The 26,007-nt window shown below is 38.9% G+C and overlaps 5 protein-coding genes across 14 annotated transcripts in view; 4 read left to right on the top strand and 1 right to left on the bottom strand.

Moving 5' to 3' along the window:
• The first annotated feature begins 37 nt into the window (after positions 1-37).
• Positions 38-10,219, top strand: LOC108596672 (putative uncharacterized protein DDB_G0277255). Its single transcript, XM_017982680.2, is given in 14 exon segments — positions 38-477; positions 2,190-2,301; positions 2,461-2,673; positions 4,979-5,051; positions 5,116-5,401; positions 5,403-5,544; positions 5,609-5,705; positions 5,988-6,132; positions 6,798-7,367; positions 7,430-7,605; positions 8,774-8,975; positions 9,026-9,141; positions 9,203-9,277; positions 9,333-10,219. Coding segments are annotated over 14 exon segments (3,036 nt in total). The 5' UTR covers positions 38-84; the 3' UTR covers positions 9,769-10,219.
• A 496-nt stretch (positions 10,220-10,715) lies between these two features.
• On the top strand, positions 10,716-12,114 carry LOC108595397. Its single transcript, XM_017980622.2, has 3 exons — positions 10,716-10,956; positions 11,008-11,394; positions 11,443-12,114. The coding sequence occupies exons 1-3, from the start codon at positions 10,890-10,892 to the stop codon at positions 12,048-12,050; spliced, it is 1,062 nt and encodes a 353-aa protein (XP_017836111.1). The 5' UTR covers positions 10,716-10,889; the 3' UTR covers positions 12,051-12,114.
• A 197-nt stretch (positions 12,115-12,311) lies between these two features.
• Positions 12,312-14,999, top strand: LOC117134724 (odorant receptor 46a). Its single transcript, XM_033293336.1, has 5 exons — positions 12,312-12,575; positions 12,631-13,209; positions 13,291-13,379; positions 13,432-13,606; positions 14,912-14,999. The coding sequence occupies exons 1-5, from the start codon at positions 12,312-12,314 to the stop codon at positions 14,963-14,965; spliced, it is 1,161 nt and encodes a 386-aa protein (XP_033149227.1). The 3' UTR covers positions 14,966-14,999.
• Positions 15,000-15,271: 272 nt separating this feature from the next.
• Positions 15,272-19,165, top strand: LOC108596412 (zinc finger protein 808). The gene is made up of 12 exons (XM_017982120.1): positions 15,272-16,055; positions 16,115-16,207; positions 16,268-16,396; positions 16,453-16,714; positions 16,769-16,921; positions 16,981-17,124; positions 17,194-17,335; positions 17,395-17,556; positions 17,741-18,034; positions 18,092-18,272; positions 18,328-18,560; positions 18,619-19,165. The coding sequence occupies exons 1-12, from the start codon at positions 15,272-15,274 to the stop codon at positions 19,147-19,149; spliced, it is 3,108 nt and encodes a 1,035-aa protein (XP_017837609.1). The 3' UTR covers positions 19,150-19,165.
• LOC108596413 (potassium voltage-gated channel subfamily KQT member 4) overlaps positions 19,160-26,007 on the bottom strand; it is a 38,744-nt gene continuing 31,896 nt past the window's right edge. For 2 of the 10 annotated variants that reach the window (XM_017982127.2, XM_017982129.2), the window contains 12 exons: positions 25,590-25,634; positions 24,508-24,701; positions 23,425-23,517; positions 22,052-22,122; positions 21,869-21,953; positions 21,754-21,796; positions 21,197-21,293; positions 20,779-21,135; positions 20,620-20,723; positions 20,450-20,565; positions 20,087-20,295; positions 19,163-20,028 (listed from right to left, as the gene is read on the bottom strand). In XM_017982127.2, coding sequence (XP_017837616.1) covers positions 19,936-20,028; positions 20,087-20,295; positions 20,450-20,565; positions 20,620-20,723; positions 20,779-21,135; positions 21,197-21,293; positions 21,754-21,796; positions 21,869-21,953; positions 22,052-22,122; positions 23,425-23,517; positions 24,508-24,701; positions 25,590-25,634 — 1,507 coding nt within the window. In that variant the 3' untranslated portion in view covers positions 19,163-19,935. Of the gene's footprint in view, positions 20,029-20,086; positions 20,296-20,449; positions 20,566-20,619; positions 20,724-20,778; positions 21,136-21,196; positions 21,294-21,753; positions 21,797-21,868; positions 21,954-22,051; positions 22,180-22,751; positions 23,157-23,424; positions 23,518-24,507; positions 24,702-25,589; positions 25,635-26,007 lie in introns of all 10 variants that reach the window. The other 8 variants (XM_033293293.1, XM_017982121.2, XM_017982122.2 and 5 more) reach the window with 8 other exon arrangements.

Below are 26,007 nucleotides of genomic sequence, written 5' to 3'. Positions count from 1 at the left end.
TCTTAAATACGTTATATTTTTTTTTGGTGCTGTTGGATGAAGCAGAAGCAGAATAATTATTAAGTATATTGTTTTTGGTACCGAATGGCGCTTTCCTTTTTATCGCAAAACTCCGGCCTGTTGGATTTACAAAGCATATTTGATCCACAATATTCATTGCAACAACATCACCAACAACAACAACAATTTCATATATCAACGCATCAACAACAACAACATCCACTGCAACAGCAGCAGCAACATCAACAACAACAACTTCAACAACAACAATTATCAACAACATCCCGTACATCAACGAAATTTGATTTAAGCATATTCAACGATTTCGACCAAATGGAATTCAATAACAATTTGAATCGAAACCACAATCAATATCAGAATAGTAGTAATAATAATAGCAGTAATAATAATAACCACAATAACAGCAACAATATTCATACGCATCAAAACAACGGTGTAGCTGAAAATCTTAATCAGGTAAGTGATAAACTACAAAAATGGTAGCGCTAGTTTTATAATTGCAAATAAAATGTAGATATTCAGTTAGTAACACACTTGAAATATGTTCAAAATTTGACCTACACTTTTATTCTTTCCATTATTCTCTCTCTGAAGAGATGAAACTTTGCTTACAGCACAGCAGTACTATTTTTAAATAGGTGTCGAGGAAAAGTACTTATCAGTACTGTACACTTATATACAGACGTGAATATAATCTATTGATGTCCATTAAAAATAACTTACAGGGATTTATAACTATGTGCAACTAAAAAGTTGATTCATTTTTGTTTTTACTGTAGGGTACCTTTAGGGTACTCTAAAGTACCTCCCCGTAGTAAAAGGTGCAAAATAAATATTGTTATCACAAAATTAGTTAAAAATAGGAATATAAATTTCACGATAGTATGCTAAAATTTGTTTTAATTTATAGAAAACCATTGATTTTAATTTTAAAAACTGTAACATTACAAGCCTAATCAAGGCCACTTGAGTACTTTTCTTTCTTATCCTTATCGCGATGGTCACATAACGAATTGTGAACTTTATAACGGCGGTATTGGTGCCCTCTTGCATTACATTGCTTCGTTAATAATACAATAAATTTACTCTACCATACTTTGTATGGGGAATTGGTTTACAGTGTTTGCTTATTTATTTACACAATTGCATTTGGTTATTGTTTAGATAGCAACCAGCAGAAGCACTCTCAACATGTTGCCGCTGAAGTGCGTAGTTTTTGCTTTCTCATTTGCATATATGTCTATATCTGTTTTTAATATTAATAATTTGATTATACATTTTGATATTTACTTGGGCTTGCGAGCAGCCTTAATTAGAACGAATATACATTGTCGTATGTATACTTCAAATTATAATACACACTTGAGAATATCATATAACACAAAATGACTGAGAGTCCGTCAGAGGCAGACAGACGGGCAAACAAATCGACAAACAAATAACGTTTGTTAACGCCTTACGTTACGTTACGTTACGTAAACAATGCAACTTGACAGACAATCGAAATGATTGGCCCTACTTGCTTACACACTTGTCACTAAGTAGTTGGCATTTAAAAATAACTGCGCCTAGGGCTTTCTACACTTTCCAGAATCTCCACTCTATCAACGTTTCGATTCGTTTCGCTTCGACAGGTTCGCCCCTTAGCTTTTCTCTATTTACACACATGAAATGCTTGCTTATCTTTTCGGAACGCAAAGCAATCGAAAATCTCAGCCTATACAACAAAGTCTTTGGCCCATAGAGCATGCCATATACTATACCTAGCATATATAATATAGCACAGAATGTGATTAATCTCACATTATTTATTTATATTGCACTCTCTCTCGCTTCATGTCATCTCTCCAGCTCTGTTGATAGACATATTTCTCTCCCGAGCTACAGTATTTTATTATCAGCAAGGTTTAGGACCCCTATACCATTTAAGGTGGAATGCTTTTTGATTATAAGCTTTTGGATTTTTTTTACGTTTTTGTTTTTGTTTGTTTATTCACGCTCATAAGCCAGTGCCCCAGACGCTTTAATTGAATAACATGCTTAGCTATTCTGAATTTAGTTTTCGAAACCCAACTGCTCAGTGTTAAAGCTTAGAAACTACCGCTAGCTTGGAAACCTAACTAACTAGTTTAAACTTTCAACTAAGATTTACACATATGTGTTTTCAGATCCAAAATCGTCATTTTATTAGCGGCTATCATCATCAGCATATTGGATCGGATTATGAGCAAGTGATTAATTTTGTGGACTCACCACCTAATTCTGAGGAATCTTGGACAGGTAAGCAAAGATCGATGAGAATTGATCGATAGAATGAAATACAAATATAAATAGAAAGTAGATTTTACTGTCTAATATGAAATAAATAATTGTCATTTGGGTTAGCATTCAATTCTTCCATTCGGAAATTCTTATTAGAATCGAATTGTCTAATTGCAGACGCACAGTCCAAGGATTCACCAGGACCCCAAATCATAGACGTTAGAACGATTTATTCGAACTCAAGCAGTGGTTCACGCAAAAGACGAATGGATTGGGACTCATTGGACATTGGTCAAAGTGAAAATTCACCGACAACACAAACGGGAGATTTACCCAATAAGGCAGCACAACATCAGGAGAAAGATAAACACAAGCGTGAAAAGCACTCAGGTAAAAATTCTAAACTTGAATTTGCATATACTATAATACTTAATAGCTATGACAGTTAAAAGAGAAGCGAAGAGAAGAGAGCATTGACTGCAAAAAATACATATAAAATTTAAATAATTAAATATATTCGAAAGATTTGCGTTATTTTAAGCACTTCAAGGGAAAACTGACAGCTGGATGTTTGAACATAATGTGAATTTGCTGCTGGCCATGCAGACAACTCAGTTGGCTCTCTTCCTAAAAAAAAATATAAAAAAAAAATTGAGATGCTCGCAGCGACGCATTGCACAAAAAATTAACAACAATAAGAGAAGAAAAAACTGGTTTTCGTAGTCTCTGGGCAACGTGTGATTTGGTTGCCCGGTATTAATTAGCGTGAGGATGTGCACACACACACACACACACACACACACAGAAATATATAGAAACTATATATACATATGAATATGTATAGTAAGGCCTGTAAAAGAGCAGAGAGCTTAGGTCTAAGCCGAACTTGTTCTTGTTTTAATGCCGTCTGGCATAGAGCGTACCAGACTTGTGCTAATTGTTTTATTAAACAAAAGCACAATATGCGTTAATTAATTCATAGCCAATCAGAGAGCTATGTAAGCTCAGGTCTTGCCATAAAATTGATTTTTATTGATACACAATCGTGAGCATACAGTTAATATTTTTAATTTAAACTGTCTACACAAAATTAGTTAAAATTGTAACAAACGTCGGCTAGAATTGGAATACACAAAAATAAATTGCAAATATTTTCGAATTAAGCGTTCGAGTTATATTTTGGGAAGTTACGAGAGCACACAGTTTGTAATTAACTTAACACACAAGTGTTAGCCAGCGTGTTAATTAAACAATCAGCTTAAGAATAGAAAATGCGAGACCTTTTCGGCTATAAAAATAAACAAAATATTTTATTGCTACCATGATTACAAATATAAACAAAAAACACATTTGTTGTGGAAAATTTCCAAAGCTGCACACGCCCCTCTCGCTGGCCACTGATCGATATTAACATATTGAGAAGTTTTTATTCGAACATTTTTGTTTTAGCTGAATTAGCACATAAATGTAACTGGAGGCTTTGGCTTGTGGCTTTGACTTGCTGCAGCGCGTGCACACGCAAAGGCCAAAACGAAAATTGTCATTGGCCTAATTACAGCAGAGCTTTGCTAAAAACGTTGCTGTACTACTATAATTTAAACTCTGTAAAAAACTATCAAGAGAGAGAGAGCGGGAGAGTGTGGGAGAGAGTGGCAGATTGGCTGTGGCGATGGCTTATCAAATACACACACACACATGTGAAATCGACACGACAAATGTGCACACAGATAAGAGAGCTTAACAAATTGTTGACGTTTTGTCGAACCCACAATTAAAGCAATTGGTTTAAACAAAATATAATAGAATACTAACTGTTAGTTAGTTTGCTGTGAATTTTTGCATTGTCTCATTAGTTTTTGAAAGCGTTCTAAGCAATTAGCAAGATTTAATTGCAACTCTTTTTTTTTTCGTTTGTATACTGTATAATAATTAATGGTCAGGCTTAGTACATATATTATATCATCAGCATTTGTATTTGTTTTATATAATGCCAGTAATTTCATGGAGCGTCTAGGCCTAGCCTTAAATTCGTATTGTTAGCTTAAGCTCTTGAATTTTCAATACAATAATTATAGTAAACAATTTCCTTCTCTTCATTGTCAACACATTAACAAGCCGTGTGAACAACCAAGCGCCTCTATCTAACTATAGCGTATACTATATAGTTAATTAATCACTATTTACTTTGCAGTCTGCAGATAAAAATATAATTCCATAAGCTATAAACAGTTAATAATGTCTCGACTCGTTTTGTTTTTAAATTGAACACCCACTCGAAAGAAAATTGCACATTTGACAATTGGGCCAATTAAACGGATTCAATTAATGCTCAAAAATAAAGGTCGCTATCGTATATATATAGGGGTCATATATATATTACTCAGTACAGTTTGCTAATTTGAGCTCAATGCAAAGAAAAAACATGAAATTTAAAAATAAAATTTATATATAACGAACAATGTGCATATATTATAATTAATAAACAAAGCTGCTGACTTAGAAACTTTAAATAGTTACAAAAATATAATTGAAAATTCTTTATAAATTAATTCGGTATTAGAATGAATAGACTAATTTATATAATTATAAAAGAAATATTGAAGCTTGGTTAAGGGACTTAGCAGCTTAAGCTAATTAATTTATGTATATATTATATTATTATATATTACACATATTATTTTTATTTGCTTTGCAGGTCGCAGCAGCTGGAGCGACGATATTGGTTTTGATCTTAACGCCGAGTTCAACAGCAACTCATATTTAAACAAGTTAGTTGAGACAGTTGCTTTTGTTGATTTAATTTTGAAAAGAGTTTTCTTCTTGCTCTTGCAGTGAAAACTTTTTATCGTTCTCCCCGAGCCTGACGGCACTCAAACAGGAGCCGCAAACGGAGCAGCTCAAGCCGAATACAAAGCTACCCTTGGATAGTGCCAACGCCGGCGTTGTGGTCAACATTGGCAAGCTAGATAAATCGCCATTGGGCGATGCCAATCATTCGCCACAGCATACAGCGCAGAGCAAGGAAACTGCTGCAGCAGTTGGAGCAGGAGCAGGAGCTGGTGGAGGAGCGGCTGCTGGTGTTGCTGGCAAGCATGAGTTGAACGGTGGCATCATCTGTGGGCTGTGGCTCGCCGCAAGGCTCGCCCGCTGCAACGGAATTTGAACTAAACGGCAATGCCAATGGAAATGCACAAGCTGCAGACAAGTCTAGAGCAGCAGCAGCAGCAGCAGCAGCTGGCAATGAGGCCTATGCACAAGCGCGTAAGTCAAAAAATATAAAAATATAAATTGCTTTTTATTTAATATGCAATTTGTTTGCTTGCAGCAGCACGCGCTGGACTGCAGCAACAGCTGAGCGTCGTCGAGGCGGCTAAAATAGAGCCCAGCTCAGTCGCAGGAGCAGCTCATGGCGATGAACACAAGTGAGTAGACTAAGGCAGCTTAGAATATATTTGGGGCACATAATGCTTAAGCTGATTGTATATGAAAATTATCGAAAATCAAATCGAATACTCATAAATTATTTTGCTTGAATTTTTTTTCAATTTCTATGACAGACAAGTAACTAAAATTATTTAAAAATCAAATCGAATACTCATTATATTTTTCTTTTAAAAGATTTGCTCATTATAAAATTGTTTTATGTGTATATGAGATTTACCTTTTATATTTAATTTATATATTGTTATGTTTTCTGTTTGCAGATTTCAATACATTTTGGCAGCGGCCACCTCGATTGCAACCAAGAACAATGAGGAGACTTTGACTTATCTGAATCAGGGTCAAAGCTATGAGATCAAATTGAAGAAAATTGGTGATTTATCTTTCTATCGCGATAAGATTTTGAAGGTGAGTGAAATGTCGTCTGATTAAGCTTTGTTAGAACAAACTGTACAGCAGAAAAAATATATATAACTGGGCATATATAAATCATAACTGTCTCGCTGTCGCTGATATATATATTTTTTTACAAACTGTCTCTTTTCTCCAGCTGTTGCTCAAGTTGAGTTCAAACTAATTTGCAAAAAAAAAAAAAACGAACGACGTACGAACGAACGAAATTGTAAAAAATACAACAACAACAACAAATTTGTTTAAATTGACTGAGTTATTGTTATGGTTGTTTCTATTAAGACTATAAACTATGTATGCTGTCCATCCAGCCAGCCGGTCAGCCAGTCCAGCTCGTTGACAATATGATTGCTGAGCAGCGCTGCTGACGTCGCTGCTGACGCCGCTGCAGCAGCAACGGCAACGGCGACTGCGAGGCAGTTATGTGCTTGTTTGCCTATATTGAAATATTAAAGTTATGTGTGCACGTTAATTGATTTTAATATGCCCCAATTAAACTTAATTTGTACGCAAAACAACTTGAGCCATGCGTCTCAGTCTCTCATGTCGCAATCAGGCAAAAGTCAAATGTCTTTAAGTATTATTTTGTATAAAATTCTTTTTGGGCAACTGAACTTTGTACTCTCCATAATAAAAATCATGCATTTCCTTTATACGCACAGAGTGTTATCAAAATCTGTTTCCACGAGCGTCGTCTGCAGTTTATGGAGCGCGAGCAAATGCAACAATGGCAAGCCTCGCGTCCTGGCGATCGCATCATTGAGGTGGATGTGCCTTTGTCCTATGGCCTGTGCCATGTCTCGCAGCCATTGAGTTCGAGTTCACTGAATACGGTTGAAATATTTTGGGATCCACTGAAGGAGGTCGGTGTCTACATCAAGGTCAATTGCATTTCAACTGAGTTTACACCAAAGAAGCACGGTGGAGAAAAGGGTGTACCATTTCGATTACAAATTGAAACCTACATAGAAACAACAAACAGCAGCAGCGGCAACAACAACAGCAGCAGCAGCAACAATAACAATAACAACAGCAGCGGCAGCAGCAGCAGCAACAGCAGCAGTAGCGGCAGCAACAACAACAGCCCAGCAGCTTGCACTTCACCCGGCAACACGCCCGAGCAGCGTGCGTCCAATGGAAATGTCAGTGGCGGCTCCGGCTCCGGCTCCATTGCCGCTCTGGCCGCACTCAATGGCAAACAAGCGGTGCATGCAGCTGCCTGCCAGATTAAAGTAATTACAGCTCTCAATATTAAACATTCATATGCATTAATTGTCTTTGTTTTGCTTCATAGGTTTTCAAACTAAAAGGCGCTGATCGCAAGCATAAGCAGGATCGCGAGAAGATACAGAAGCGTCCACAATCTGAGCAGGACAAGTTTCAGCCCAGCTACGAATGCACCATTATGAACGATATATCATTGGATTTGATACAACCAGCCACCACCACTGGCTGCTACAGTCCCGAGTAGTGAGTATTGCCCCTAACTTTTGAACAATTTGTAGACAGCGAATTGATCGAGCGATCGAACGAACGAACGAACGAACGTTTGTTCCCTTTGGCTTAATTAAATGCAATTATTTTGTTTTGCTGCTGTTCAATCAGCTTACAAATCCAGCAACTGTACCAACATCAATTTATAAGCTATTATATACTATATAGCTCAGCAAATTTCTTTTTGTTGATGTGACAGTTTTGTCGACTTTGAGTTATGGGCAGCTAGACTTTTGTTGTTTTAAATAAATTACGCGCTCACACACAGTCAAGTTCAAGTAACTAGCGCATACGCATACATTGAAACAATTTTTAATCATTTGCTGGCACACATGGCGCATTGAAATATTTTGCTGCACAAAATGCAACACAAATCAAATGCAAATAAACAAATTTTCTTTTTGTTTAAAGAGCGCCGATTAAAATTTGAAAAGAGCAAGTTCTGCAACCGGTCTGTGTTTTCTTTTCTTTTTGCAAATATGTGTTTTATTTATAGCGCACACATATACACTTTATATAGTTTACAACCGGTTTTAATACCCTAGATAAAGTTTGGGTTATGTAGTTTGCTCATGTAAGTGCAATAAATTATTAGCGCAGTTCTAATATATTAACTAGCTGCAGTCAGTTTAAACTACAAAATTTAAGAGTTTTATTTTATAGGGTAGCCTTTGAAACATGTTTTTATTTTTAACACTTATCTTGACGTATATTGATAGCACAACTAGCAATAGTTAACGCTGTTAATTAAACTGGCAAAGAGCATGGAAATTTTTAGCATAAAAATTAGCATTATATAGTTAACTGAGCTATAAACTTTATTGACGCCTGATTGCACAGATTTATATGAAATGCTCAGTGAAGCGCAACAATGCGTATCATATAACGATTTGGGCTTAGTTCATGTGCAAACCAATGCCAATGCTGAGAGCGCAGAGAGCGCGCAGAGAGTGGCTTATATACTTAACAACTCTGGCTGACTCCATCGTGTGTATCTGTTGCTTTGTTGGCCAATTGCTGGCAGCATTTGTGAACATGCGCTTGTATCTGAAGGATCACGTTTATCGTTATCGCCGCTACGCAGTTGTAGGGCTACCTCTTTAATACTATATATATTATTTTGCTAATGCTTTTTCATTTGCAGCATGAAATTATGGCCAAATTCGCCGGTGCATATTCCAAAATATGACGGTATGCTACCATTTGCCAGCAGCGCATCACCAGCGACCAGCAGCAGTCCGATTGCCATCAATTCAGTGACATCAACCAATTCGCCAACATTGAAACTAATGGATGCCACCAACATGGTCTCGCCGCAGCATGTGCCAGCGGATATGGATGAATATGTATGTGTGCACCACCATACGCTCGCTCTCTCTCTAATCTTCTTTTGCAGCATCAGAACATAATGCCCGAATCAACGCCCGCACAAGTGACACAATGGCTAACCCAACATCGCTTGACGGCCTATCTAACAACATTTGCTCACTTCTCTGGAGCTGATATTATGCGGTGAGTGCGCTCAAAGCTCATGCTCTTGATCTCTTACTGATTGCTCTCTTTCTATATTTAGCATGTCCAAGGAGGATCTTATACAAATCTGCGGTCTGGCCGATGGCATACGCATGTTTAATATATTGCGCGCCAAGTGAGTTTAGCATGCGCTTTTTGTTATAAACAAATTGTTAATTTATGGCTTGCAGATCAATTGCGCCGCGCTTGACGCTCTACGCCAGCATGGACGGCTGCAGCTACAATGCCATCTACTTGCTCGCCAACACGGCCAAGGAGCTGCAGCAGAAGCTGTTCAAGCTGCCTGGCTTCTATGAGTTCATGGCCAAGGGCGGCTCGTCGGGTGGTTTGGAGAATGGCGGCGTTGCCGCTGCCGCAGCCGCCGCAGCTGCTGCTGCAGCGCTCTACAACAGCTGGGGCATGCAATCCAAGTACTCGGGCAGTGGCTCCAACATTTTCAACGAGGTCAACAAGAGTGCCGTTTATATTTCGGGTCCCTCGGGCGTTCATGTTTGCGTCAGCGATGAGGTGCTCAACAATGAAATCAAGGATGGCAGCCTCTATGCGCTGGATGTGCAAGCCGGCAAAGTTATTTTGAAGCTAATCAATAAGCCAGACAACAATTGAAACGTTCTTAAAAAATGAAAGTATAGTTTATAGCATTTATTTTTTATCATTTCTATATAAGTTTCAATTTGTATGAGATTTCGCGTTGCAATTTTGAGCAAGTGGCAACAACACAATCAAAGCATGAACACCACCATTATTATTATTATAATTATCGTTGTTATTACTTTTCCCACACACACACACACACCTATACATACTATTTAGTTTTCCTAAGTCGTTTGATTTCAATCGTATAAATTTAATTCTTCCCTCTAATTTTTCACATCATTTATTTCTTTGCATAGCATTTGCGTATACATATTATGTTTTGTCTTTCCTCCAACAACATTGCATGTATTAAGTTTAAGTTTATTATGCTACCTTTGCCTACACTACGTATAAAATATAACAATTGTTTATTATATACATATATATATGCATACATACCACCTAAAGTTAGCAAAACAAAAAGTTTATTCAGAAAAAACACATTTGAAGTAGAAAAAAAAACACAAAAAAATATTACAAAAAAAATACAAAACTACAAACAAAAAAAAACCCTAAATAAATATTAAAATACATATATTATTATTATACATATTACACAAGAGAAATTACGCATATTGAAAGTACAGTACCACACACATAATGAACATTGAACAACAACAAATATCGGATGAGAGTTCAGCTAACAACCAAACAACATCTATTGTTTTTATAATGCTTATATCTATTGTATGTGATAAAAGCAAATAAAGTGTTATCCAGAAGTGGACTGTCAAAAAAACAAAAAAGCAAAACAAGTTTTTTTTATTTTGTACAAAAGGGTGTCATTAAGTTGGGCAAGACAAACTGAGTATGAGAATTCAGAGCTAGAGCTACCAAAATTTATAGTGAAAATTGAATTTCCACTTTGCTGTCAAATTTAAGTCGTTCTTGTTTTTATTAACAATTCACAGTTAGCTTTGTGTGCTATATCAACAGTAAAAAATAACAAGTTTCAGTGTAGCCCGCCTAGCTCTCGTAGTATAAACAGATTTTAAACAAATATGCAAAATTTACAAGTTGAAGATCGCATGAGCAATGTATTTTGGACTAAACATGCGCAACAACTAAATATTGATTAATCTAAATCGATTATGCTGCGCAACAAAATTTTAGAAATGGATTTTTTTCTCTATTTTATTTTTTCTTTGCTAGTATTGGGTAAGCTATTGTTGGAAACAAAGCGTTTAATTGCTAAAAACTATGCGGTAGGTGTCAATGGCGATTGTCACTTGGCCAGGCACATGGTCGAGGGCACCAATCGCATACCAAGCTATCGGGATGCCAGCGGTGCGCTTCAGCTGCAGCGCATGGAGACGGTGCCCGCGGGTGTTACACTCTACATGTTTTGCAGTGGCTCCGATATGGTTGAGAACCAGTGCCAGCATAATGGACAATTTACGCTAGCTTGGCCCATGACTTGCAGCAATCCGCTGTCAACTGAATTGCAACGCATACAGGATAAAGATTGCGCATACGACGCGTATGCAGTGGGCTATAGAATTGAAGGGCAGTTTCTGGAACTCTATCGCGCTTGCTTTGACGCCAAGGAGGCGCGCGTTTTGTATGCACAAAGCGATTTGTATTACAAAACTTACTGTAAGTATTTGGCTTAACATTAAATGAGGCTAACATTTGGGATTTTAGTTGCCAAGCGCCCCTTTGTGGACTTTGCCATGGATCAGCTATATACGCCCGCCGAGGCTGTTGCCTACAGAAAAGATAATATGTTTAGATCATTTCAAAATATTTATGGCGCTGGCCAAAGCTATTTGCCTAATATGCAACAGTTGGTCATAAATCGTGGTCACTTGGTAGCCTCAGCGGATTTTCTATTTCCCGATCAGATGTGCAGCACTTTTCGCTATCTGAATGTTGTGCCGCAGTTTCGAAGCATTAACGATGGCAATTGGCGCAGAATTGAGGAATGGATACGCAGCCAAGTGAGCAACAAGCAAGCATTTCGCATTAAAACTGGCGGCATTGATACGCTGACGCTCAAGGATCAGCAAGGCGTTGAGCGCTGTGCTTATCTAATCGGCGCTAAGCTGCCTGTGCCGCAATGGATCTATAAAGTGGTCAGAGATAGCTATGGCAAGGGGCTCTATGTGTTTCTCAGCTACAACAGCAACTTTGAGCAGCAGCGACCAGTTGTGCTCTCGATTTGCAAAACAGTTGCCTGCCCACTCAGCTTAGCTGATAATCCTTTGGATGGCTTCATCTTTTGTTGTAATGCAGCAACGTTTCCCTACTAATGTAAATTTTTGCAATTATATTTTAAGCGCAGCCAGACCTTGAGTTGGCTAAACGGCCATTGAATTATTTAGTATTTTTATTTAACAGGCCTGCGCGTATTACACAACTGCCAGCGATTAGCTTAAATTGCATACACTGCAACAAATAGTAGACTAAGCAGCACTTAGCTGCTAAAAGTTTGTTGTTAATGACTTTTTAATTGTTGCAAAATCATTTAAAAGCGCACGCCTGCTGCAGCTTGTGCCAAAGTACGTTGCAAGATGTGGCACACTGTGAGGTATAACGCATGTGTAGCGCTCTTCTATAGCGGACAACGGCGTATACTTAATATTTTTTCCATTTGGCCGCAAGAAGGTCGCTGGCTGCAAATACTGCATAGCCTAAACTTTTGGCATGTATTTTGCTATTGGATACTGATATTCGATTTGATATTGCTGCTGCATGTTGTGCTCAACATCAGCCAGATGGAAGAGGTCATCAAAGGATTCTTTCTGCTGAGCACTTGCATTGCGTATACGATGAAGGTAACAGTGCCAAATGCAGTGCCAGCTTTTACATTAGTTAACTTAACATTTTTAGGTGATTTGCCTTAAGCTTAATAATGTTGCTGCTTTGAAGCTGTTTGAACAGCTGCATAGCTCTGACTACAAGCCGTCTAATCTGCAGGAGCAGCGCATGTTTCTGGAGGCCTCTGAGCTCAGCCGCAGATTGCGTAACATTTATGGCGTCACATCGGTATCGTCGCTTTGTATGGTTTTGGTCACGCAATATTTTATTGACAATACGCAACTGCCGTTGGCCACTTATAGTCCCTTTGATGTATCCCAAGGCTCCTTCGGCTACTGGTTCACCTATGTTTATCACTGTGTTGCGCTCTCAGGCGCCTGTTTTCTCAACATCAGTTTTGACTCGCTTTGCTGCTCCTTGTTCATATTTGTGCGCTGCCAGCTGGATATGTTGGCACTGCGCTTGGAAAACCTTGGTCAGGAGGAAGTGTGTGCGGAGAAATTGGAGTTGCAGCTTAAGACTTGCATCAAGTATTTCATGAATATTGTGGAGCTGGCAGCGGAAGTTGAGAGATTGCTCTATATGCCTATATCAGTGCAAATCTTTTGCTCAGTGCTTGTGTTGACGGCTAATTTTTATGCAATGTCGTTGGTAAGTTCGAGGAACTCCTTACCGCTTCCTTTAAAGACATACTCAAGGCAAAGCGGTTCATTAATTATAAATTTGCTTTAGCTAGCCGATGATAAGTTGGTATTTCTCAAGTTTTTCATATACCAAAGCTGCATGGTTATGCAAATTTTCATGATATGCTATTTCGCAGGGTAGGTCTATTGCATTTAATTTTATGCCTTTCATAAAATTAAACTATTTCAGCGAGATAACCCAACGCAGCTTAAAGCTGCCGCATAATCTCTACGCATCCAACTGGGTGGACTGCTCAAGAGCCCATCGTCGTCTAATTTTGATGTTCATGCAGCGTCTGGATTATGCCATACGTATACGCACTATCAATGCCAGTCATGCCTTTGACCTAATGCTGTTTAGTTCGGTGCGTATAAATTAGTTGCAGTGTAGTGCATAATAAGCTGGCTCATTAGAGCTCATTATAAGTTAGCCCCCTTGTCCTTTGAGCTGACTAGTATAAAAGGCTGCTCAGCTAGCACTTAAACTAAAACTTATAATGCAGCAAACGGCGCAACATCGCATCATTGAAACCTTTTACAAGTATCAGGTGTGGTACTTCAATGTGCTGGGCGTGTGGCAAGTGCCGCCTGATAGCAGCGAGAGATCGCGTTGGCTGCATCAGCTACGCTTTTGGATTGTGTTCGGCTTGGTGACCGGTTTACTGCTATTTTTTATCATACGCGTGCTCACCGATTTTGGCAGTCTGAGTGTAATGATCCAAGTGTTCTTCATGTTCGCCACCGAGGTGTCCTGCATGACGAAGCTGTTGAGCATCAAGCTGCCGAGTGAGCGACATGCTGCACTTATAAGTCAAATGCATGAGCAGTACTTTTGGCCGCGTGGCCTGGAGGAGGCGCAGATCATGGCCAAAGCGGCAGAGCTGAGTCGCAAAGTGCGTGACTATTATACATTGATTTCTATCGTGGCCGCCTCGTTTGTAATGTTCACTCAATGGTTTGTGGACAGCCACGCCTTGCCCTTGATGTTGTACGAGCCTTGCGATGTGGAGCAGCCCGCCTGTTATTTTTCATTGTATACCTACATATTTGCGTCACTGATGCCCACTTGTTTTCTCAACTGCGCTTTTGACTCCTGCGCTGCTTCGCTGCTCATCTATGTGCAGGCGCAGCTGTCCATGCTTATGCTACGGCTGGAGAGTTTGGAAGTGGCATCGAATCCCTTTGAAAATCAACGCATATCTGCAAAGTTGCGCGAATGCTGCATCTATTATAATCGCATTGAGCGCTTGAAGGATCTGGTCGAGGGCTTTATTAAAGTGCCTGGCTCTGTGCAACTCATTTGCTCTATCCTGGTGCTGGTGTCCAACTTTTATGACTTGTCTACGAACGAAAGTGGATACTTAGTTATGCTTAAGACGGCTTCCTATCAGTTTGTTATGCTCATGCAAATCTTTATAATATCCTATTCGGCCAACGATGTGTCGCATCAGAGCTCCTTATTGTCTCATGGTCTGTACAAGTCCAAATGGTACACCTGGAACAAAACCAATCGTAAGATGTGCCAATTTATGATGCTGCGTTTTGATAATGAAATGTGTATACGCACCATAAACCACACGGCCAGTTTTAGTTTGATTACATTTGCTTCTGTATGCATAATTTATGTTTAAATTTACAAATTTATATTAATTATTGCACTTTATTTACAGATTGTCAACTGTTCGTACAGCTACTTTGCGCTGCTTAAGCGCGTCAACAATTAAATGCATAGGGCAAGCGTATATATATAGTAAAAACAATTAATGCACTGTTACTTAGCACAATATAAAATATATTCTTAATAAAACTGCACTGCACAAAAAAAAGCAAAGTTGTTGTTTCTCTTTATTTAAACTGGCGCGCGTATATACAATTATCGATAGCTATTCCTACTCATTTGCATTCACGTAAAGATATCGATTGAATTCAACAGTGTTGCACAACCTATTTTTGGACGCCTTGGAAAGAGCGCAAAGTGTGACCGTATCGTTCAGCTGACTGCTGTGTAGCGCTCTGTGTAATAAGTTAAAATGTCCGAAAATTCAGAAACAAGAAATAAAAACGCTAGCTGCCTGCATTGCAGAGTGCACAATTCAAAACTAGAATATCAAGAGATATTCGATGAAGTGGGCACAGAAATTGGCTTACCGGAACTTATACTCAAATATTTTGATATCAATGTAAAGCCAAATGCACAAAAGTCACAGCTACTTTGCCAAGAGTGTGTAAATACTCTCATACGCTTCTTTGACATCGACGAACTGCAAAGGGAGCAAGATGCCGCCAATGCAGCCAAGAGCAAACCTAGCGAGCAGCCAAGGATTGCTGTTACGCCTGTTGCTAATCTGCGACATGCTACGAAGGAAGCAAAATCAATCGAAAAGCAGACACATTCACCTTCACCTCAGCCTGCGGCAGCTGTACCTAAGACGCCAGCAGTCGCTGCAAAAAAACTGTCGACACTAGTGACACAGAAGCGTTTAAAATTGCCCGTAAAACCACAGAACGAGGAAGCAGCACAGCCAGTTGAGCCCAGCAAGCGTATGACTAGAAGTAAATCGTCCCCAAAAGCGCTGCCCAAAGAAACAAAAGCAGTTAAGCCTCAGAAGAGGCGCAGCAATAACAAGGATGTGCCAACAGCAGTCGAGCAGGAGCAGATCAGTGATCTTATACGCGACATTCTCAACGATGACGAAGCGCCGCCAGCTGACAAAGTGGCGGATGCCATAAAGACTGTAAGCAAATTGCAAGCGAAGCAGCAGAAGCAACAGCAAAAGGAGCATGAGGTTGAATACATGATTGAGCATGCGGAGGGTGTGTAGTTGCTTCAACTTTAGTTAAATATATATTTATATTAATGCGTAAAATTATAGATAGCGCAACAACGGTGCGGAATGTCCAAGCAAAGCCGCAGAAACAGCAACAACAGAAGGATGAGGTAGAATACATGATTGAGCATTCCGAGGGTGTGTAGTAGCTGCTAATTGTAGTCAAATATTTAGTTATCTTAATGCCTAAAATTATAGATAGCACTTCGCTGCGAAATTTCGGATTAAAGGCGCCGCTTTCAACAACGCAGTCCCAAGACGACAGCCTAAGCGAGGAAGGTGACTCCATCAAAGTGGAGCCGTTTAACTTTGTGCTTATCAAAGAGAGTACGTATGCTACTTATACAAAAATGTTAGCCTGCATCTATAATTGTTTTGCACAGCTGATGATATAGGTGATCTCTATGATTATTTGGACACTGTGGTGAAGACTTGCTTTGAGAGCCTAAGCTTTGAATGGGCGACAGTCTGTAGGCACTGCTCGTTAAAGTGCTCCAGCTTTGAGGCTTTGCTGGCGCATATGCTGAAGAGCCATAAGCTAGGCGAGCAGCGCTACAAGTGTCCAATTGAAGGCTGTCCAGAGCAGTTAAAAGGACGCAAATTCTTAGCCATGCATTTGGTTGTGCTGCATGCGCCTGTGGCAGAGTAAGTTGCAACAATTATTGTTTATAACATGTGTATATATTGTTCTGCTTATAGCATACCCATATATGGGAGTTGTCCGGAATGTCATCTGACTTTCTCCAACATATTGCAGTATAATAAACATTCTTGCGCTCATGTTATTAAAAAACGACGCGGTGTGCGTTTGTATTGCGAAATGTGCGGGCTGGAATTTCCTTCCTGGAAGCGGTATGCACACTTTAACTAAAAGTTCTGCTCTATTATTAATTAAATATATTTTTGTGCAGCTTTAACTTTCATAATCAGTTTCATTTGGAGCGCCATAGACCACGTGCCTGCTTTGTTTGCAACTATGCGGACACCAACATTGATGATCTGTTTCAGCATCTGCACTATGCGCATGAGCCCGAGGGCACGCTCTTCTGTGATCTGTAAGCATTTGCCAGCAGCAGCAGCTGCGACAACGCATTTGTTTTTAATATTCATTTTACTTATTACAGCTGTGATCGCAATTTCCGTGATGCATCTGTTTTAATCGAGCATAATAAATCTCATGCCAATGTCAGCAGCAATGCCACCAATTTCCGCTGCACCGAATGTAACGCCAACTTTGAAACGCGTGGACGTCTCAATGGACATATGGTAGAGCTTAGAAAATTATTAATGTTACATATGCTAAATTGATCTTTTCTTTATAACAGCGCATTATGCATGGCTCTGTCATTAGCTGTGAGCTCTGCTCTCGTGAGTTCTCCACCGAGGCCACCTTCAATATTCACATGAAGAAACATTTGATCATAGAGCGGGATCTGCATGTCTGCAACAATTGCGGTTTGCTCAGCGACAGTCAGAGCAAGTTGTTGGTAAGCATAAGCTTAAGTTAGCTTATTTCTTATATTGATAATAAATATGAATAGCAATACTTATTTAATATTGCGGCAGAGCCCAAACATTTAGTTTTCTGATTAGTCTCAGCTATGAATTCAAATTATATACAAATATAGCTCTTCAATGTACAGTAAACTATTTAATTATTTATTTTTATAGGCCCACGTTGAGAACGAAGTTTCGCCTTGCTTTGGCGCTGACCACTATGTTGAGGTCCTGCGAGATGCCTATGTGTGTGAATACTGCTCGGCTTACTATAAACAAAAAACAGATTTGCGTGCGCATCGCGATTCAGGAGCGCACAAGGATGGCCTGTTCTGGTGTCAGCCTTGCAACAAAGAGTTCACAGACATGAAGTTCTATCGCCATCATCTGCGCAACTTTCAGCAACTGCGCACGGACACAGCGCATCGCAAACTGGAGGTGTGCCTATACTATATGTGCGATTTTGAAGTAAGTTTATAACTATGTCAATAATTATTGTTCTGCTAAACTTGTTGTGTATTTTAGGCCTGCACTGAGTCTTATGTGAATTGGAATTCGCTTTATACGCACAAGCGACGCACGCATGATGCTGCGGATAAGTTGGAGCCCAAGCCTAAGAACAACGAATGGATATGTCAGTTCTGTCAGAAGGAGTGCCGTTCCAAAATGTCGCTTTCGGTGCATGTAGCACGCAGTCATAATAACAGTTAGTTTAACATTTAAGTCAAGTTAAGTGTATGTATTAATATATTTGCTTGCAGATAATGTAACATGTCCCATTTGCAAGTCGTCTTATAAGGACGAGGAGGCATTGAAGAAACATCATGACTACTGGCACGAGCCCATTGAGTGCTCCATCTGCTCCAAAATGGTTAAAAATCGACGCAACTTTGATACGCACGTAAATGTTGTGCATTCAAATAATAAACGCTATGCCTGCGGCGTTTGTAAAAAGGGTTTCTATCATAAAAGCGAAATGGAGGCGCATCAGCGTGTAAGTTCGGAGCAAACTGCTGCTTATATAAAATATTAAAGTCACGTCTCTATTGCAGTTGCATGCGCAGCTGTTTGGCTGTGATCAGTGCAGCTTTACCACGCGACACAAGAAATCGCTGTCGGTGCATGTGCTGGGACAGCATTTCAAACGCTTTGGCTACGAGTGCAAGAGCTGCGATAAGCGCTTTGGACGTCATCAGGGCTTGCTCAAGCACATGCAACGTGTGCATGGCTCCAGATATTTGTGCTCCGACTTCTACGATGGCGGCTGCAAGAAAGTCTTGAGCTCGGTGGTGCAGCTGAAGACGCATGTGCGTAAGGTGCACAACAGTCAGCTGGTTATCGATGATGATTCCAATGAGGCGACGGAGCAGCAGACAACAAGCGATGCAGACACTGCAATTGCTGCAGTGTCGCCAGCAAAGAAGCGCAGCGTGCGCATTGACAAGGAGACACATGTGGAGTTTATAGGCGATGAGGAGGATATGGTGGAGGAGGAGGAGGAGCAGGAGGAGCAGTGGGAGAGCATGAGTGAGACGGAATCTGAAATCAAACAGCCGCAGCCAAAGAAGAAGCGTTTAAACTAATTTGATTGTTGCTTTTATTAATGTTTTTTTGCTTAAGCATTATTAATTAAGTGGTTGCTACCCATTAATTGAACACAAATAATGTCAAAAATGTAATTCCAACTGAATGTGTGTTGAAATTTAAGAAATGTTTATTGAAAATTATGAAAACTACGCTGCCAAGCTGCAACTTTAAATATTTACTGACGACACAGTAATATTTTTGGAGTTGCATATCGAATACGAAAATCTATTAAAGCTAAAAATGACTAAACAGAGCGCGTTGTATGGCCCACATAACAGATTTGTTGCATATACTTATAGCAAATTTGTTAAAAACGAATTACAGCCTTGATATTAAACTAGTATGATAAACGAATCGTTAAGCAATTGATCTAACTAACTCTAAGTGACAAAAGGAATCTAATGCGCTGAGTGCTTGCTATGCTTATTATGATTTAATTGATGTAACTGTATTGTGTATTGATTGATTGTAAATTGGTACAGGAGGCTTGTTCCTCTAATCGAAGACAATTTCAATTGCAATTATAGAATAGATAGTATGTAACTACTAGCCAGCAACTGGCGGCAGCAAATTTGATTTATTAAGCGTTGTGTTTTGGTCATTTTGCTTATGTTTTGTTTTTTTTTTAAGAATTACAAATGTTTAATACGAATGTATGAGAGAGTGAAACTCTAACAGTTAAGTACACAGGGCGCTGTTTCGAAGCAGGCATCATTTGCTGGATTACACTTAGTTAATAATTAATTAGGAAATAACATATTGACTAAGACAATTGCATTTAACTAGCCAGAGTCTGGCGGAAGCAAATTTGATTTGTTAAGCGTTGTTGTTGTTGTTTGGTCATTTAAACTCTGCAGATTGTGTGCGGAGCTTACCTGCAAACGAAGCATTAATTGAGTTAGAAGTCAAAAGGTGCAGTTCAGATTAACTTACTGGGCTAATGGGTGTTATAACAATGGCGGTGCGCGTGGCGCAATGCAGCAGAGCGGTGTCCTCAGTGGACTCATCACAGTCAGCATCCGCATCGGCATCCACATCGACGCCAATGTCGCTGTCGATTTCCCACGACGGAAAATGATCCATTTCACCTTCACAGTTCAGATCCTCCTCCTCGAAATCTTCATACTCATCAATAAGTATAACTGCAGTTGCATTTAATTTTAAATAAATAAAGTGTATTAAGTAGACAAAATGAAATGAAAGCTTAGAGCATGCAATGTGCTTTATTTATAAGAAAAAAACATAAAATGAAACTTTGTGGGTGAATGCGGCAAGTTCAGGCACGGCCTGGCTTACTTGAACTATCCGGCGGCGTTGCCTTGGCAGCCGTATCCAGAGATTGTGCGCCCTCATCCGGCATATTAATGCGCTGCTCATGCTTGCTATATGGCTCCGAAGTGGATCTGTGCAGGCTGCGAAAACCAATGAGTATATTAATCTATGATTAATTTAATTTGCAACTTTACCTTAAAGTAACGCGTTTCTTAGTTCTATTCTCTAAATCAGTCATAAATACATCATTGTGCTGTGGCTTCTCAGGCGGTAGCTGATATGAGTTAAGCACGGAAGACTGCAATGCATAGAAATTAAATAAATAATTTAATATTATAATTTGTGTCTGCCACCTTAGTATTGGTTGCTGTATGCTGCGTATGCGGCGTGTGTGTTTGTGTGGCAATTGCATCGGTTGTGGTTGCCGCTGTCTGTGTCGACGCCGTCTCGATGCCGTCCAGGTGATCGCCACCAATGGCACCATTGGCTGACGTGGGCGTTGTGGCCACCAGCTCGGGATGCACACTGAGCGTAGCGGTGCGCTTCCATACATCAATCATATGCTGATTGTGCTGATGCATACTGTGACTAGGGCTAATGGAATGTATTTTGGGTTTGGGATTTGCTGGCAGCGGAAGCGCTAAGAATCTATCACGATCCTCCATGTAGGCTTTGATTAGTATGTCTAATTTCTCCTCAATGTCTACAACCTGCGTGGGTAAACAAATAATTAATAATATATAATTTATTTATTATAGCTGCGCTGCTTACCTGACGTTCAACTTTAACCACGCGCGAGGCTAAGCTTATTTTTGAAGCATAAACATCCTTGGCCTTGGAGCCTTGTTTGCCGAGTATCTGATCAAGGCTGTTAATGAATTGATAGGAAAAAAATATTTTTATATATTTTAGTTTATATATATATAGTTTTTATAATATTTAGTTTATTGCTTGAAACAAACTGGCACAATTAAAAGCAATAATATTATTTTAATCTAATACAGATTTTCAATTTATTTAAAAGTTACATAAGTAAATGCTCTCAATGTTTGAGCTTTAAAAAATTTAAGTATTTATTAATTAATTAGAAATTTGAATTTTTAATTCATAATTACTCTTACAATATTTTGTTATATTTGGAAAATTCAATCAAAGAAATTATAGCACTTTAATCTTTGCTCAAACTCTGACAACTTTTTAATTTGATTGCAGAAATATTAAATTAAATTAATTCAACGGTTAAGGCCTTAAAAGTTTAAATGTATTTTTATAGTATTTAAGCAAATTGTCTAGTAATAAGATAAAACTCAACCGATAGCTTCACTTACCGCAAATGCAGCGTTTTGACGCGACCCAGCAAATCCACGTGACCTATAAAGCGAAATGCGATTCATTAGTTTGGAAAAAGGACGAGAGGACGATTTGATTAAAATGAAAACGAACCCGCCGCATATTGCTCCATGACATCCTTGACATCGTAAGGCTTCAGTGCCTCCTTAAATTTGCGGCGTGCCACAAAATATTTGAGCTGCACACACAGACAGAGAGAGAGAGAGAGAGAGAGAGAGAGAGAAGAGTTTTGAGAGCGTACAATATGTGGGCGGGTGGGTGTGGGGCTGGGCTTACCTTGCGTATAAAGCGTATGGCAATCTTATGACGATTTGTCAACTGTGTGCAACGCGGCTCCTCATCCTCATCTGCGGGCAATTTGTGAATCAGAGAGATTGACTTGTGCGTTAGGTTTTGGTTGCTTGCTTCGCGCGGTTTTAGCGTTTAGCGTCAATTTTTTAATTTTATTTTGATTTATGTTTTTTTGAGTTATGGGACATGTAATCAAGTCAACCCCAACATTACACAATTAACACATACACAAGTAGCGTTATACACACACACAGAGAGAGAGTTATGGGTAATATATGTAGATCGAACAAGTATATAAGTATACAAATATAGTACGTTAGTAAAATGCTCACATACATGTAAAAGTACAAATATAATTTATGGATAGAAGACAAATATAGAAATGTTCAAGGATATTAAGCATAAATTATGTGGCATTGTATTTGTTTGAGTTTGAGTTGAGCTGTGTTGTTAGCCTTTGGGCATTAAAGCAAGCGTTTATGCGCGTGTGTGTGTGTGTGTGTGAGAGTGTTTTGCAGTCACTGTAGTTACAAATGCAATACTTAAAGCTAAAGCTACAAGTTAGTGAGAGAGTTAGAGCGAGTTAGTAAGCGCATGCTACAGTCAATGCTACGCTAGTTAATATAGATACAGCTAATTGTGGCCAGTAACGTGGGTCTAGCTTTGTCTACAAAGCCATACGCACTTGCCACAAAGATGGAGCCATGCGTAGTCTCAACGTTGCGCAGCGAGCCCGTTTCCAAAAAATGCGAGGCAGCTGCAAAAAAGCGTCCCGTGCGTCCACGACTCGGAGTCGGACTGGGATCAGCGCTGACAGCTGGCGCAGGCTTAGGCGCCTGGCCAGCTACTGGATCCGGCGTGGGCGCCACACGCGGCTGGCGCAACGAGAATGTTGAGCCAAAGAAGTCGCCTTGCAAAAAGCCGCAGAGCACCACGGGTATGGTAAGCGTATTGGAGCTTAACTGTTTATTGTTGTTGTTGCTGTTAGCAGCTGCTGCTGCTGCTGCTGCATTGCTCTGATTCTCAGCGGGCGTGGCCAACGAGCCGACGCTACGACTATGCACACAATTGGCCAATGTTGGCTTCACTGCTGTTGCTGTTATGTTTGTTTGTATGTGTTATGTGTGTGTGTGTGTAAGTAAACGCATTAATTTTTCATGCTTCGTTTTTTTTTTTTTTTTGGTTTTCCGGCTTATAATATTTGTTTAAAAAACAATCAAACCAACAACAACATCAATTCAATCAATTAAAATGCAACCACAACATTGACACAACCACAACACTCAATAGTATTTTCTTTTTTTTATGCATAATAGTTGGTTTTTGGGGCACCTGGGGCAAGGACCTTGTAGACTTACCGTCTGAATTTTTAATATTTTTTAAGCAAGTTGTTTCAGCAACTGAATCTTCGCTAAAACTCGGATTCATGGATTTGCCATTTTGTACTACCTCTGAAAATGTCAAATCAGATGTTAAATTTGAATTTCACTTTTGTTGTTTGTTTTGTTTGTTGTGCCAATCAATCTATTAATCGGTTAAGTACACGGTAGTCTATATGGTTCGTATAAAAAGGCAATAAAGAAATTTTCATAGCAACGCACCGACAAAAACAAAATTATTACGAAATCGTGGTTACGTTTTAATTCTTAACATTCATACAGCAAATTCTAAAAAAAACTGTTTGGTTATATATAACTTAGATATAAGCAAAATGTAACTACAAAAAGAGTTTAAAATATGTGGGCATGAGTGGAGCAGGCAATGTGTGTAATATTACGTATACGTTAAAGCTTTGTTTAAAATTTTAATATAAATTGCAGCTATTGCTTGATTTATGGCTGCAGCTATGAAGATTTATTGTTATTTTATTGAAAAGTCATAGACTTGGTAAAGTATTTTGCATGCGCTTTTAATTTAAATTGACAACAAAGTATTGTCATATATGTAAGCATTTAATATAATATAATATTTAAATCTTAAATTGCTGTGCAGTAAGCAGCGCATATTGTTAGTTGTTAGGTGCAATGAAATAAAATTCAAGTGCATATGAAATTTTTTATTGTTTTGTATTGCATAAATTGTTTATTTTCTTGGTATAGCATGATTGGGTATGATTTGAATACACAGCGCAAAGGGAAATTGTGCTGGTGGTGCAAAGGTGGGTGCTGAGGTGGTGGGAGAGCCATGCAATTGGGGCCAAGACAAATATAAAAAAGATAACGTGTATTTGCTTGTTTGTATTTCGCATGTTTTCTCATTTATTTGTTGTGCGTAGATTGTGAGTGGGTGGATGGGTGGGTGGGTGTGCAAACAGAAAACGCAATAAGTGAAACTTGTAGCAAAAAGGAAACTTCATAACAACTGAGCTGAGTGGTGGCAATGTGGGCATCATCAAATGCCACAAATGCACAAATGGCGCAAACAGATTGTCAAGCACTTACCCAAGTTCTCCACAGACGCATTGATATCGCGTATGGTGCGTGTGTAGCGCGTGGAGGCGCGAGATGAGCCCGGTGGCTTGGACAGTGAGCCGCCGTCGGGTGCGGGCGTCTGTATGGTTTGACTCTTGTGGCGCCTTATGGTCGGCAGTCGTGCTACAAACGATGTATTGTGCTTGAAGCTGGAGGAGGCGCGTCTGTATGTTGTGGGGGGCAATAGAATAATATTTGAGCAATCAGTAAACGGCAATTGAGTTGAGAGCGCATGGAATAGATAGATAGATAGACAGAATTGCTAAAAAGTGGAAACTGGCGTAGAGGAATTGTAATAAACGTAGTTTAGTGTGGTAATAGAGATAATACAGGTGTGTGTGAGTGTGTGTGTGTGTAGATAAGAATAGGCAAAGGTGCTAAGGTGCGTTGGCACGCAAAGTTCTAAAGTAATTCAAGACTGTGGGTTAGGCTAAAGAACTTTCAAGCTTTTTAACAAAGATTTTATTATAAAAGTTACGAAAAGTGTGCGTGTGTGTGTGTGTATTAGTTACTAACGAAAGTAAAGCTGAATTCAACTCACATGTTAATTAAATTACATAATTTATGCAATTACGTGTGTGTTTTATTTTTTGAATATTTTGAATTTTCATGTTCACAGAGCAGCACACAATGAGAATTAATTATTTAACATATTGATTAATTTACTTATATCATAACCATAACCAAAAAACATTAATAATTAGCTAACTGAACAAGTACGCAAAATTAAATTTAGCATAAAATTGTTGTACAATTTCGGTTTTTGTTTTTGAACGCATTTTTCAATGATCTTTCGAATACGATATGGTGGGGAAAAGATAGTTACAGACAGTTAGATAGTTCAGAATAGATAGTGTGCGCTTTAATTGCAAACTTTTGTTGATGTTGATGATGTTGGTGCTTGACAAGCGAATACCCTAGTAGAATTTTAGAGAAACAATAAATTTTGTTGGTTTAGCTTATTGCAATTGCATTTGTCATTAGAATTATATGAATTGTGTGGTTAATATGATTTGTTTGCGTTTGTTGCTTTATGCTTTATTCACTTTTACCTATATTCGGTTATGTTTTTTAATAATCGCTCCCAGTTTTCAGAACTGAAAAGTTTGATAAAAATTATTATGAAAAGTAAATGAAACGGGTACGTAAAAAATAAATTAGAGTGAACGCTGTAAACTGAAAGTTGTTAACGACAGTTGATTGTTCTTTATAGAATAAAAAACACTTGTAAACACTCGAGTGTGTAGTAGTTAAATGTATGTGTGAGTGTGTGTGTGCTACAGATAAGTGTAAACACTATAGGATAGAGTTAACCATGCAGCTGTAGCGCCGCTCTACGCGCTGCTCATAAACTAAGTTCGTCTCCTAAGTTGTTGTTGTTGTTGTTGTTGTGCGTGTTTGTGTATTTAATAATTATTTAATATTGCTGCTATTGCTATTTACAATTTGCCTTACTCAACGCTGCAAATG

This window comes from Drosophila busckii, chromosome 2R (genome assembly GCF_011750605.1).
Source record: "Drosophila busckii strain San Diego stock center, stock number 13000-0081.31 chromosome 2R, ASM1175060v1, whole genome shotgun sequence".
Classification (NCBI taxonomy): Eukaryota; Metazoa; Arthropoda; class Insecta; order Diptera; family Drosophilidae; genus Drosophila; species Drosophila busckii.
This window is presented reverse-complemented; position numbering and strand designations above follow the sequence as displayed.

What these genes read in the sequence shown, in the direction of transcription:
- LOC108595397 (XM_017980622.2), top strand. Translation starts at nt 10,890, where the DNA reads ATGCTGCGCAACAAAATTTTAGAAATGGATTTTTTTCTCTATTTTATT. An exon ending in TTTTTCTTTGCTAGTATTGG is followed by an intron (nt 10,957 to 11,007) that starts GTAAGCTATTGT and finishes ACTATGCGGTAG; the next exon opens with GTGTCAATGGCGATTGTCAC. An exon ending in TTTGTATTACAAAACTTACT is followed by an intron (nt 11,395 to 11,442) that starts GTAAGTATTTGG and finishes TTGGGATTTTAG; the next exon opens with TTGCCAAGCGCCCCTTTGTG.
- LOC117134724 (XM_033293336.1), top strand. Translation starts at nt 12,312, where the DNA reads ATGTGGCACACTGTGAGGTATAACGCATGTGTAGCGCTCTTCTATAGC. An exon ending in GCATTGCGTATACGATGAAG is followed by an intron (nt 12,576 to 12,630) that starts GTAACAGTGCCA and finishes TAACATTTTTAG; the next exon opens with GTGATTTGCCTTAAGCTTAA. An exon ending in ATGATATGCTATTTCGCAGG is followed by an intron (nt 13,380 to 13,431) that starts GTAGGTCTATTG and finishes AAACTATTTCAG; the next exon opens with CGAGATAACCCAACGCAGCT.
- LOC108596412 (XM_017982120.1), top strand. Translation starts at nt 15,272, where the DNA reads ATGTCCGAAAATTCAGAAACAAGAAATAAAAACGCTAGCTGCCTGCAT. An exon ending in CTGCATGCGCCTGTGGCAGA is followed by an intron (nt 16,715 to 16,768) that starts GTAAGTTGCAAC and finishes TTCTGCTTATAG; the next exon opens with CATACCCATATATGGGAGTT. An exon ending in ACAGTCAGAGCAAGTTGTTG is followed by an intron (nt 17,557 to 17,740) that starts GTAAGCATAAGC and finishes TTATTTTTATAG; the next exon opens with GCCCACGTTGAGAACGAAGT.